Source organism: Perna viridis, chromosome 6 (genome assembly GCF_037379345.1).
Source record: "Perna viridis isolate PV_CMFRI_1.1 ecotype Kerala chromosome 6, ASM3737934v1, whole genome shotgun sequence".
NCBI classification, from domain to species: domain Eukaryota; kingdom Metazoa; phylum Mollusca; class Bivalvia; order Mytilida; family Mytilidae; genus Perna; species Perna viridis.
In genome coordinates this window covers 1,414,445-1,429,318 of record NC_142450.1, presented here as the reverse complement: position 1 = coordinate 1,429,318, position 14,874 = coordinate 1,414,445, and the positions used below count along the sequence as shown (strand labels likewise).

Genomic DNA, 14,874 nt, shown 5'->3' with positions numbered 1-14,874 from the left:
TTAATAATACTATACATGTATTTTCATTGTTCTTAAAATTAAGAGAATCAGAATTTGAATTACTACACAGCCATATGTCATCAAGTTTTTTATTGTTCTAGGAGTTAGAGAAACTGTATTCTCCTTCAAGATGGTCTCATAGATTTTCTCCTGATGAGGTTATCAAGCAGCATGTTCTTTCAGTAAATGAAGGTTTGTTACATTTAGTTTTATAATTTTGGACGTTTTAGTTTTTTACCATTGATCTGTTTTTTCATTAACTTAGATTAATATTATATTACTGACTAACTATCTAACCTATTTGTAAACTGCAATTTTCAGTCCCCTACCTGCAACTCTTGTCAGTCAGGTTTGCATTCTGTTCATCCATCTGTCCATTGGTCACTCTGTCAAACAAATCAGTTTTCGACACTTTTTGTCATTATGCAGAAAAACGAAAGGAAGGTTAGGATTCATTTGGGGAATTATAGCCCCAACTGTTTTAGAATAAGGGGCCAAAAACGGGGCATAAACAAGCATTTCATATAATTCAGCTATAAAACTCATAACTCAAGAAAAAGCATTGGAATGTTTACGATATTCTTCCACAATATTCTATATCTTAATGGTTAGACTTGAGTGATTTTGAGGGTAAAGACTTGAACTTTTAAGAAATTAGGGACAAAAAGGGGGAGCTATAATACATATTTGTATTAGTTACTTTTGTTTTGTTTTGTTTGTTTGGTTTTTTTTCTAGTACTATTTTGTCATGTTTGTAAACAGACTTATGTGTATACAATTTCTGACTCCATTTGTGTTGCCATGAGGGCCTCAGGGAAGATTAGTTCTCTTACACTAACTGTGTTACCCTCTCAATATAAAGTTTATTATTATCATTTTCCCAATGACGATAGCTTAACGGGACACCTTATGAAAATCTGTGTCGGCATTTTCCTATCAGATTTCAGATACCTCTTATACGTTTTAAGTTATAAGGGGCCACACCCCAAAAATTTGCTTCTTACTTGGGTCTAGTATCAAATTCTTTTTTAAATGGATTTCTTATGAAAATCCCTGTCTGTTATTGTCAATCAGATTCCAGATATCTCTTATTATTTTTGAGTTATAAAGGGTCAAATGGCCACACCCAAAAAATCTATTCTTTAATATTGAGTCTGATATTGAACATTTTTAATTGAAGTTTTGTGCTATATTGTGTCAAAACCATTTGCTGTGTCAATAATGAATTGTGAGACCCTATACTTAAGTGTGTCAAAAACTAATATTGTGTCGACACTTGCCCCAACTGTTCAGAGTTTGACCACTGCAGTTGTATCATGCTGCACTCTGTGAAGCTTTTTCTTGCACATAAAACACATAATAACATACCTTCTAAATACTTTGGTTTTATTAGAAGCATTTTTTATTTTATTATACATGTAAAGTTAGTGTTAATGATGAAATTTCCCAGATTTGATACCCCCTTATTAAATAAGCTAGAAATAACTTTGATACATTTATATTTTATGATTACATATAGCTGAAACACAGGTTTTTTTTTCTTGGCCTATGTACGTGTACATTTATTGTTTTCAGGAAGTGAGAGAGCCAAAGCAGAGTTAGAGTGTCAGCTAGGAAGGATTTATGGAGAAACTGAAGAGCAGAAGTTTGATATATTTGGTGCAGATACTTTACCAGGAGGTATATTTCTGTGAGGGAATGATACTTTACCAGGAGGTGTATTTCTGTGAGGGAATGATACTTTACTAGGAGGTATATTTCTTTGAGGGAATGATACTTTACCAGGAGGTATATTTCTGTGAGGGAATGATACTTTACCAGGAGGTATATTTCTGTTAGGGGATGATAGTTTACCAGGAGGTATATTCTTGGGGGAATGGGAGCGCTTGTGAAAAATAAAAGCTTCCTTAAGTGCAAAGTACTCATCTTGTGTTAAATTCAATCATTTATAATAAGAGAATAATATGTAATGTAATAATTTTTTCAGTCACAGTTTTCTCAGCAACTATTCAACACATTGGCTTGATATTTTAACACATTCTTTCTGTAGGTATGCCATATGATGGGAATCATTTTTAGAAACTTCCTGTTTACCAAGGACTTTGTTTATTTTCCTTATTTATTGATTGAAAGAGGATTCTTGTTCAGGAGTAGAACTGGTATGGGCCCTTATGGCCTCATAAATTGTGCATTTGATATGAGTTGTTTTTAATTACTCATGTACAATTGGGAAATTTAAGACTTTGTATTTAATTTGAGTTATAATTGAATCAAAGTAATAACGACAATATTCCCTTTTCAGTTCTAGTAACATATGTAATACACATGTAATAACGACAATATTCCCTTTTCAGTTCTAGTAACATATGTAATACACATGTAATAACGACAATATTCCCTTTTCAGTAACATGTAATACACATGTAATAACGACAATATTCCCTTTTCAGTAACATATGTAATACACATGTAATAATGACAATATTCCCCTTTCAGTTCTAGTAACATATGTAATACACATGTAATAACGACAATATTCCCTTTTCAGTAACATATGTAATACACATGTAATAACGACAATATTCCCTTTTCAGTTCTAGTAACATATGTAATACACATGTAATAAGGACAATATTCCCCTTTCAGTTCTAGTAACATGTAATACACATGTAATAATGACAATATTCCCTTTTCAGTTCTAGTAACATATGTAATACACATGTAATAGACCAAATATCAATAAAGAATTTAATTAATGAGTGAACAAGGGAACCAACATTCTTGCAGAATTTAAAAAAAAACGAAATCCAGAGACAAAGACCAGAAATAGAAAACAGACACACACAAAATAAAGAACATGAAACATCCAGAATAACATGTACGAAGATACAAAAGAAAGAGCATATTGGACTCCACCAAAAACTAGGATCATGGATCAGGTGCACCAGTAGGGAAAGCATCCCACCTGCTGAGTTGCTCATAAAAAGTGAAGTCTGAGCTGGAGATGAATGAGGAATGGAAAACTATGACATAGTGAGCAAATAGGTTCTTATGGTGCAGATAGATACATGGTATTGATCAATGGGTTCATGATGACGGCCATAAACACTTGAAATGAGGTATATGACTGAATCAAAAATGGAGAATGACATCCTTGATGGTGTTCTCAATGGTGACAGTAGTGTTCTCGATAATGATGATTATAAGTGTTCTCAATGGTGACAGTAGTGTTCTCAATAATGATGATTATAAGTGTTCTCAATGGTGACAGTAGTGTTCTCAATAATGATGATTATAAGTGTTCTCAATGGTGACAGTAGTGTTCTCAATAATGATGATTATAAGTGTTCTCAATGGTGACAGTAGTGTTCTCAATAATGATGATTATAAGTGTTCTCAATGGTGACATATCAGGACATTTCAAAACCCATTGCTTATATAATGAATAAAATTCCAATGTCGTACCAATACAAATTTTTACTGAAAATAATATTTACTTTAGAAATATCAAAACCAGTCCACTATTTTAAGCACTTTTTTAACAAACTGTGGTTTTGTTTTCAAATAGGCATATGTATTAAATGTCAAGAAAATATTTCTTTACATTGTATTTAAACCAAACAAAGAATTGATACAATATAAAAAAAATACACTTACACATGTACTGTATAATGAGTAAAATCCATTAACTAAGTTTAACTAAGGACTACTTTATAACATATAATTTTAGAAAATCCTGAGTAAGTTATTATTATTTCAGATGCTCCAATTTTTGTGTACATTCATGGTGGATATTGGCAGCAGCTTGGGTATGTAACAAAGATTCAGGCGATGAAGCAGGAGTTTATGGGTGGCATCTGTTTTCTAGCTTTGTTCCTGATGGGTGGCATCTGTTTTCTGGCTTTGTTCCTGATGGGAGGCATCTGTTTTGTAGCTCTGATTCAATGTTTGGTTTCGTTGCCAATTTCATACACAATCCATACAGATGAGATCAGTTCTAACTTCTTACAAAACTATCCTAGAACTGTCATAAGAACACTTCTACGACAGATTAAGAACAGCTCTTCTGACAGTTCTAGCAGTAAAGCCAGTAGAACTGTTCTCATAGAGCTGGCACTTCAAGAGCTGGCTCTAGTAACAGAACTGTCACAAGAACTGTTCTAGTAACAGAACTGTCAGAAGAGCTGGCTCTAGTAACAGAACTGTCAGAAGAGCTGACTCTAGTAACAGAACTGTCAGAAGAGCTGGCTCTAGTAACAGAACTGTCAGAAGAGCTGACTCTAGTAACAGAACTGTCACAAGAACTGCTCTAGTAACAGAACTGTCAGAAGAGCTGGCTCTAGTAACAGAACTGTCAGAAGAGCTGACTCTAGTAACAGAACTGTCACAAGAACTGCTCTAGTATCAGAACTGTCAAAAGAGCTGGCTCTAGTAACAGAACTGTCAGAAGAGCTGACTGTAGTAACAGAACTGTCACAAGAACTGCTCTAGTAACAGAACTGTCAGAAGAACTGGCTCTAGTAACAGAACTATCAGAAGAGCTGGCTCTAGTAACAGAACTGTCAGAAGAGCTGACTCTAGTAACAGAAATGTCACAAGAACTGCTCTAGTAACAGAACTGTCAAAAGAACTGGCTCTAGTAACAGAACTGTCAGAAGAGCTGGCTCTAGTAACAGAACTGTGACAAGAACTGCTGTAGTAACAGAACTGTCAGAAGAACTGGCTCTAGTAACAGAACTGTCAGAAGAGCTGACTAGTAACAGAACTGTCAGAAGAACTACTCTAGTAACAGAACTGTCAGAAGAACTGCTCTAGTAACAGAACTGTCAGAAGAGATGGCTCTAGTAAAAGAACTGTCAGAAGAGCTGGCTCTAGTAACAGAACTGTCCGAAGAAATGGCTCTAGTAACAGAACTGTCAGAAGAGATGGCTCTAGTAAAAGAACTGTCAGAAGAGCTGGCTCTAGTAACAGAACTGTCCGAAGAAATGGCTCTAGTAACAGAACTGTCAGAAGAGCTGGCTCTAGTAAAAGAATGGTCAGAAGAGCTGGCTCTAGTAAAAGAACTGTCAGAAGAGCTGACTCTAGTAACAGAACTGTCAGAAGAACTGCTCTAGTAACAGAACTGTCAGAAGAGCTCGCTCTAGTAACAGAACTGTCAGAAGAGCTGGCTCTAGTAACAGAACTGTCAGAAGAACTGGCTCTAGTGAAAGAACTGTCAGAAGAGCTGGCTCTAGTAACAGAACTGTCAGAAGAACTGCTCTAGTAAAAGAACTGTCAGAAGAGCTGGCTCTAGTAACAGAACTGTCAGAAGAACTGCTCTAGTAACAGAACTGTCAGAAGAACTGCTCTAGTAACAGAACTGTCAGAAGAGCTGGCTCTAGAACTGTTCTATGACACTTTGTTGGAGCTGTCTCTTCTGACAGTTCCCCTGAAAGGTTACAACTGTCCTAGAGCCGACTCTTCTGACAGTTCCCCTGAAAGGCTACAACTGTCCTAGAGTCGACTCTTCTGGCAGTTCCCCTGTAAGGTTAGAACTGTCCTAGAGCCGACTCTTCTGGCAGTTCCCCTGAAAGGTTACAACTGTCCTAGAGCTGTCTCTTCTGGCAGTTCCCCTGAAAGGTTACAACTGTCCTGGAGCCGTCTCTTCTGACAGTTCCCCTGAAAGGTTACAACTGTCCTGGAGCCGTCTCTTCTGGCAGTTCCCCTGAGAGGTTACAACTGTCCTAGAGCCGTCTCTTCTGGCAGTTCCCCTGAGAGGTTACAACTGTCCTAGAGCCGTCTCTTCTGGCAGTTCCCCTGAGAGGTTACAACTGTCCTAGAGCCGTCTCTTATGGCAGTTCCCCTGAAAGGTTACAACTGTCCTAGAGCCGTCTCTTATGGCAGTTCCCCTGAAAGGTTACAACTGTCCTAGAGCTGTCTCTTCTGACAGTTTCCCTGAAAGGTTTCAACTGATTTTATCTGTACAATTTCTTTCTCAAACATACCAAAAGTGGAACAACCCAATGAAAAGCTTACATTTGTTATGTTATGTTTGTGGTCAGTTATTGTTTAGATCCTGAAATTTAAATAAAAACTTCGAAGACTGTCTGATGTTCTAAATATACTCTTAGATGCTGCATTCTGCTGCCGATTTCAAGCCAAAAACCATCATGTCATGTATTGTTCATGCTCTTGTTCAGAATTCTGCATGAATCATTAAGTGTAAGTTTTTGTAAGAATCAGGCAAAACGGGAAAAATCAGAAACATGCATATCAAAAACCCACCGATCTGACAATACAATTTCACATAAGAATGTTTTCTCTATTTGAAAAGACTATTATTTGATCTCTGCATTACTGGATTTGCTCAGAATTTTTTCAATAGAATGCAAGAAAAATGAGGTTTTTGGAAGAGTTATCTGCCCTTGAAATGTTGATTTACAATGCATTTCAGTGAAATTATAAACTCGGTTTACCAAAATGATATGGAAAATCTTTGTTTTTCTTGATTTTGATGGTGTGAAAAGTCAAATTAAACTTTCAAAATGGTATTTTTTTATACCAAATTTCACTCACTGTCTGATTCTTACAGAGACTGATACTTAACATGATTTGTATCTAGTCTAATCAAGTTAAATTTTCTTGCTTGTACACGAAAGTTGTGCTGCTTTGTGCAATATCTTAGAATTAGTTTTACTTTCAGTCGTGAGGTATCAAGTTTCATGGTCAAACCTTTATGTAAAGCTGGTGCTGTTGCCATAGCAATAGGATATGATCTTGCACCAAAAGGTAACCTGTAAATGATGAAATTATGTGCAACCATGTCTATGCCAATATTTTTTTCGGCAGTTTAAGTCTGAATCTTTTAACTTTTCGTGGATAAGTGTAAGACCAATTCTACGAAATGTTCATTAAGTTATTATACGTTAAGTGAAGATAATAAAGAATCTCAGTAGCTGTTTTTTCTTTTTTTTCGATACCATATTTAAATCAAAGTGCTGAGGCACTGCGTCACAGAAGAACTCAAATTTATCGAAAATATACATATAACCAAATATTTAGTTAATTAGACCATTGAAAAACTCGTCATTTTTAAGAATAACTTTTTGTATAATGCATTGTATATTTATACTGCTTGTTTATTTATGAAGTTTTGTTTCTTGATAAAATATAATCAACTGTTTAAATTTAGCAAAACTTTGGACAGAAGGTTTGTAAAAACTTAAAAAAAAACTATTGTCTTAGGATGAAATGATTTATAGATGCTATAGTGGATTTAAGCATAAAGCTAGAGACACAAATTGTTTTTATAATGATGAACATATTTCCTTGTAAATGTTTCATTTTATGTTCAAACAGCCTAAAATTAATTGGGTAGTTGGAAGTTTTAAGTACTTACTTATGAACTGATATATACCATTCTCTATTAATTGTATGAACGTACCACTAAATAGATAATGAATAAATTATCAACAAATAAATAAGTTATCAACAAACAACAGCTGATTAAAATTCAATTTATTCAAATTAAGGAATAGATTCTCAACTTTTCCCTCTCTTAAAGTTTTTTTGAGTTTGAAATATGAGTGCAAAGTTCTTAGCATGTGCAGAACTTGAGATTTTGTATAAGCCTAAATTTTGTTTTTGGGGTTAAGTATAAACTTCTTGGTTGTCAGTTTTTCAAACAAATCTGTATTTGACCATATACTTCATTTTTGATACATTTCAGCTTCTATGCCAGAAATGGTTGGTCAGTGTAAGAAAGCCATAGCATATGCTCTCAATTTAGCTTCACACAGAAAATCAAGGTTAGAAATCAGTTACTGGTAGCTAGGTTATAACTCAAGATCCATCTGAACTTATGCACTACTTGGGGTCAACTGTTTGTATTTCTAGACATGGAAAACAGGCACATACAACGAAGAACATAAAATAACCAAAATGATACATACATGTAGTAATAAAAGTGAAATGAGCAACTCGGATTCCAGCAAAAACTAGGAGCATGGACAAGGTGCACTGGTAGGCTAAGCATCCTTAGCTTTTTTAGAAACACATGCCAAGCTGAATTGAGTAAAAGAACTACCAGGTAATATTCATTTAAGAAATAATTTTTAGTGGTGTGGTGTGGTACTCCTTTACAAATGGGATGGGTCTATATATTCAAGTGTTTTATACCGAATACTAGCAGAGTATAAATACAAATATAAAGACCAACTTAAAGAGTACAACACCATACCTAACATGTATTATTTCTTTTCTAATATGACAAAAATGACTATTTTTGCATTTGAGTCACCCTGGGTAAATATATCAGGTATTATAAAACTTTAAGGTTTTTTGTTTGTTTACTTTAATTGATAATCTGTGTAATTGGTAATTTTCATGGAATTAAATTTTTATGTAAATTATTTTGGTTGAATTTAATATTTGGGGCACACCAAGCAAGTTAGATACAACCTTTCACTTAGTTATTACAGAATGAAACTACATTTTACTGTATTTTCGGACTATGATTTAATCAAATTTATTAATTATGGTCAGACATTTTGTTTTGTTGACCTGTGAAATTTCAAAAACTATATACAGAAGGTGTCATATAGCAAATAGTTTGTTCTATCAGAGTCAGATTGTAATAGACCGGCCTGTGACTCCTAAAAATTCAATGGACCTTAGCTACCCTTTGATATGATCTTCAGCATCATGTACTATTTTCTAAGTAATTTTATTTATGGGTATCAATTTTTGTGGTTTAGGGGAAAATGATCAGTTTCTAAATTTTGTGGATTTGACCACTCCTTCATATAAAAGAATGGGAAATTTCCTTTTTGTTGGGAACCAAATCTACGAATTCATTGGTACCCCACAAACAATAATACTTTAACCAAACTTATGAATTCATTGGTACCCCACGAACAATAATACCTTCTCAGTGATATATGATATGATGTTGATATAATGCCATATTAGAATGAGAATGATTTTTTGTCAAATTTGAAATATAACCATTTAAAAGTTTTAGTGTTTAAAACTATCAACCAAAAACCGCTAAATGTAAATGCATTTATGTATCTTTCTTAATGATTTTTTTTTTGCCAGTGGTGTATATCTTTGTGGACATTCTGCTGGAAGCCACTTAGCTGCTATGATGCTGTCAGTTGATTGGATGTCAGAATGCATGCTGTCAAACTCTCTGATTAAAGGTCTTCATTTACTTCATACTCTCAGCAGTTTTTATAGTGTTCTTGGTACCCACTTCCTGTTAAGCAGGGCAAGTGTAACCTTGGTGTGGGAAAGTTTTTTATAATGATCCACTTTCTCTTTAAAAAAAAATGTCTTGAATTAAAGGATATGTAAAATTTGAAAGCTGACTTTAATTGTTGGAAAGTTAATCTTCAGTAAGAATTTTTTCACTAAAACTTAAAATTTTGAAAAATCCTGGAACACTGTTAGTGCTGAACTATAAGGGCAATACAGCACAGCCTGTCTCAACCAAACTCCTTCTGAACTTAAGAACTTGTTTGATTTGCTCTGGTGTTGGGTTAACGAAATGGATAAAGAGCTGACTCCTCAGGACTTCAGATTATGTCTGATTTAGACAGGTTGTTGGATTATTCTGGGTTCAGTTTAGACAGGTCTTTTTTATTATTCTGGGTTCAGTTTATACAAGTTTGTGGATTATTCAGGGTTCAATTTAGACAGGTTTTTGGATTATTCTTTGTTCAGTTCAGACAGGTGTTTGGTTTATTCAAGATGTAAACAGGTGGTTGGTTTATTCAGGGTCAGTATTGACAGGTGTTTTGTTAATCAGGGTTCAGATTAGACAGGTTTTTGGGATTATTCAAGGTTCAGTTTTGATAGGTGTATGGTTTATTCAGGGTTCTATTTAGACAGGTGTTTGTGGTTTATTCACTGTTCTATTTAAACAGATGTTTGTTTATTCAGGATTTTATTTAGACAGGTGTTTGAGTTATTCAGGATTCTATTTAGACAGGCGCTTGGTTTATTCAGGATTCTACTTAGACAGGTGTTTGTGGTTTATTCAGTGTTCTATTTAGACAGATGTTTGTTTATTCAGGATTCTACTTAGACATGTGTATGGTTTATTCAGGATTCTATTTAGACAGGAGTATGGTTTATTCAGGGTTCTATTTAGACAGGTGTTTGTTGTTTATTTAGGGTTCTATTTAGACAGATGTTTGGTTTATTCAGGATTCTACTTAGACAGTTGTTTGGTTTATCCAGGATTCTATGTAGAAAGGTGTTTGGTTTCTTCAGGATTCTATTTATACAGGTGTTTGGTTTTTTCAGGATTCTACTTAGACAGGTGTATGGTTTTTTAAGGGTTCTATTTAGATAGATGTTTGGTTTACTCAGGGTTCAATTTAGATAGATTTATGGTTTATTCAACCAACTTTGTCTTGACTCTTGGCCTCAAAGTCAAAAGTATAAGTTTTTATACGCTGTCAAAGATAAGATGTACACCGTTATCCATCCATCGTCCACATTTCCCACAATAACTCAAAAATGCTTTGACCAACTTTAATGCAACTGTGGTGAATTGTTCATATCTATTGACATAAGCTCCCTTTCAAGTTTTATAAATTTCAGATTTTTTCGTTTCCGTGTTATGAATTTTTTTTCTTAAATAAGTGGGGATTTTTAAGTTTTCGGACAATAACTTAAAAACACTTTGACCAATTTTAATGAAACTTTGGTGAATTGTTCATATCTATTGACATAAATTCCCTTTCGATTTTGATAAATTTAAGATTTTTCGTTTCCGTGTCATTAATATTTATACTTAAAAAAAGGGAAATTTTTCAAGTTTTCGCACAATTACTCAAAAACACTGTCACTAACTCTTTTGAAACTTTGGTGAACTGTTCATATCTATTGAAGTAAGCTCCCTTCCAATTTGTATTAATGTCATATTTTTAGTTTCCGTTTTAAGAAGTTTAACTCTTTAAAAAAGGCCCAAAACGGCCAAGGAAATTTTATTTGTTGAAAAATCATTTAAAACAGACCATTTGTTATGATCATCGACTGTTAAATATAAAAGGTACTTGGTAACCTTGTCAGAAAAGTGTGTTTTAAACAAGATGAAAATGTATGGGTGTAAAAATCAAGACAACAAGCTTAGTTAAAATTGAGGTAACCTTGATAATGCCAAATTTTTTGTGCATTTTTTATTTACCTTTTTTTTGGGGGGGGGGTATTCACAGTATTTCTAATTGATCATATAAATTCATTAAAAGCATAAGGACAAGTTAAAAGGGCAGCGGGCATATCATGTGCTTAAAGAGCAGCAGTTTATTCTGACATGGATTCAGTGTGAATCACCATTAGACTATATGTCAGCTATATGTACATTCATGACCTCAAAATGACCTTACCTTTGTATCCAAGTTAAATTTATTGGATTTTTGATATTCATGCCATAAGTATGTGAGTGGTGGGGAATATTCTTTGTGAGTTTTACATTATTTTTAGTTTTTTTTTCCTGTCAAAGGATTTGTTATTTATCTGTCTTTTTGTGGTGTTTACCAGTCACATATCAAACCACATCTGCATGAATGCCTTGGTGTATTTTTAGAATTTTTGGTACAGTGTCAAAGAGACAACAACCCAACCCAGATCAAAAATTTATAAACAACTTTGGTTTAGAAATTTTCACCTGCACCTGTCTTAACTTAAAGCTTAATGATGAATCCTGTCTATTATGAACCAGCTGCAGGCAAATTTATCACATGGAGGAACAGCATTTGTTTACCTGGCTGGGAATTTCGGCTTTGTTATGGGACATTCACATTGGACTGGAAAAGTGAGAGGAATATGTATTACTGTGAAAGTACTTTAATTCATGGAATACAATTTTTGTGCATTAGTGAAGAAACACACTATCCAATACATTGTATATGTACCTGTATACAAGCCATTATGTGCTATCGATAATAAAAAGAATAATTACAGATTATGAGATGAAGGACATGTAAATATATGTAAATAAATTTTGCATAATACTGAGACCTTCAGGTAAACAGTCCTTCAAAATGGGTATACGGTGAATCCTGTCGAATCTGAACCAGCTGCCAAAAAAATTCTCATGTAGGATCATCATTTGTGTCTCCCAGACTCAAATATGTTTCTGAATTCTTTGTCCTACTTTTAGTGATTTGGTCAAACAAAATTGTGTCCTTGTTGAGTGTGCAGGCATCACATTTTTTAACAACTTTTTTAGGACCGTAGATGTATGATCTACAAAAGGGACCCGAAAAGATACAGTACAGTTCTGCATCTAAAACTTAATTACCATAAATATTTTGCAAAAATTATTGTCCTCATTGGCTGACTTATCAGACCAACACCAGTAGTAGGGCCTTTTGTTATAATATTGATATTGTCAATTAAAATATAATGTATTAAATGTATTGGCTACTAACAATACATTTATTTTTTTACAGGTGCCTTATTAGTAAGTGGTGTTTATGATTTACAGCCATTGGTTAATACCTATGTCAACGATCCAATCAGAATGTCACAGTAGGTTGTTACTATGGTATTTTTAATATGATTAACAGCCATTGGTTAATAGATACAGCAATTATCTAATCAGGATGTCACAGTAGGTTTTTGCTATGGTTTACAGCCATTGTTCAATAGCCTTGTGCGGGTCCAGGTGTCAAAAGAATAAGTTCGCAGCAGCGTTAAGTTTGTTGCAAAAGGCGACTAAATAATGCTCAGAACCCTGGCAGGGGTCTAGGGTACTCTGATCACAGAGCAACTAGGTTGTGTGCCCAAGGTGGTGGATTGGGTTACCCCTGGCATGTTTAATGCTTGGGTCATCAGGCCATAATACGGAAAATCTGACCACAAACCATAGTGGTGCAACGTGTTGGGAAAGATGCCATGTTCCTCACATGTTAAAGAATCCTTCTGTGGTATTCTACCGGAGTAGCAACCAATGGGCTCCACCACAGAAAGCTAAATTGTCTGACCCTACCAACCTCTCCCTATTTCCAGTGGCAATAAAAATTTGTCAACCCCATTATCCTTGTGTCCAAACCCTTATTTCATTTCATAATCATTTCATGTTCATTTTAAAACCCATTTCATGTTCATCACCTGGATATGACTGAAATATTGCTGCTCAGGGGTTAAACCCTTATAATCAATCAATCAACCTAGGTCAACAATCCTATCAGAATGTCATAGTAGGTTGTTACTATGGTAACTTTAACAGGATATACAGCCATTAGTCAGTATCTATGTCAATGATTCAATAAGAATGTTACAGAAGGTTATTACTGTGGTAACTTTAACACGATTGACAGCCATTGTTTAAAACCTTGTCAACAATCCAATCAGAATTTCACACTACTTGTAGGTTGTTACTATGGTAAATTAAACATGATTGATAACAATTGGTAATAACCTATGCCAGTGATTCAATCAGAATGTCAAAGACAGGAAATTGTCAATTTTTACAGTATATTGGATTAATCTTTTAACTTGTATCAGTGGTGCAATTTAATCAACAATTGTAATGAAAAAAAGGGGCCTGTACATGTGGATCTTAGGTCATCAAGGTCAAGTCAAGAGGTGTTTACTTACATATTCAAACCATCTCAACATTCCATATATGGTATATTATTCTCCATTTGATTTACTGAACCCCCTAAAAGCTGCGTAGGCATTTAAAGTTAGATTCATATTTTAATATTGATTTTTAACCTACAATAATTTAATCAGAACTTATAAATATTCTGTTATGTAGGAGACATTCCTCACTTAAATCAGATGATAATTAAATGCAGGTACAGTGTATAACCAAGAATGTCACCTTTGCACTGGAACTAGATTAAACAAAACAATAATTGTGGCTGATGACTCTTATCTTTCATCCATCCCTTAAGTAGATCAGCATATACAATCATAAAAATTTGTTTGACATTTAATAGAAGAATATTCAGGCTACATATTTATCAAATATTGTTTAATATTTCAACCACTTTAGTTGGGTTATATTAATCTATAAATCATGATAGCTAACTTTTCTCAGCTTTACGCATAACTTACTGTGACCATGGTTAGGGAATTATTTTATCCACAGGTAGATCATTTGTGGAATACATTTTTTTCTGTCTGACATCTGAGTTATTCCCTCCTAGGGATCTGAGAAGGACTACTGGTATTTCCATATTATTTAAAGGATTATAAACATTGGCATCTGAATGTGAATATACATATACTTAATACAAAAAAATATCAGTAAAATCGAGGGAATAGAAATGTATGAAGTTTTCAGCTCCCTGGCTTGACTCAATCGCTGAAAAATATATGCTGTTTCACTAGATATTTTCCTGTGATTAATAAGAAATATATTATGGAAACTCCATTTTATCATTGTTTTACCATAGGCTGGTCATTTATATTGCATTATTTTACTCAAAGGGTAACCAATAGCGAGGGGTTAAATAATGACACACATGGCCAGTCTGTGGTCTATGACAGTGGTCACATGTTTATCACTTTCTTAACCACAGCTGAGGTCTGAAGAGCCTTGTAGCACATCATATTAAAAACCAGATAACATATAGTTATGTGCCAATCTAATAATTACTAGTTAATGAAATTTGATGACTGGGTTCCTTCATTCGGATAGATTGATCTATGTCGATTGTTTAATCAGTAAATGAACTAATCAATAATTTATGGTGTATCCATCTGCACCATGAAAACTGATTTATTCAACGGTCATAGTTTTCCTTTCCTCATTTGTTTACCCCGGACTTGACTTTTTATGAGCAACTTGGCGGATGTTTCTAGAAAAGCAGAGGATGCTTACCTTACTGGTGCACCTGGTCCATGCTCCCAGTTTTTAGTGGAGTCCAA

General features: G+C 34.2%; 1 protein-coding gene across 2 annotated transcripts in view; it reads left to right on the top strand.

Moving 5' to 3' along the window:
- Positions 1-14,874, top strand: part of LOC148613172 (kynurenine formamidase-like) — a 28,189-nt gene that overhangs the window by 3,377 nt on the left and 9,938 nt on the right. For both annotated transcript variants that reach the window (XM_088586376.1, XM_088586375.1), the window contains exons 3-9: positions 102-192; positions 1,576-1,680; positions 3,761-3,809; positions 6,683-6,768; positions 7,709-7,787; positions 9,079-9,182; positions 12,444-12,522. In XM_088586376.1, the coding sequence (XP_088442502.1) occupies positions 102-192; positions 1,576-1,680; positions 3,761-3,809; positions 6,683-6,768; positions 7,709-7,787; positions 9,079-9,182; positions 12,444-12,522 (593 nt within the window). The remainder of the gene's footprint in view (positions 1-101; positions 193-1,575; positions 1,681-3,760; positions 3,810-6,682; positions 6,769-7,708; positions 7,788-9,078; positions 9,183-12,443; positions 12,523-14,874) is intronic.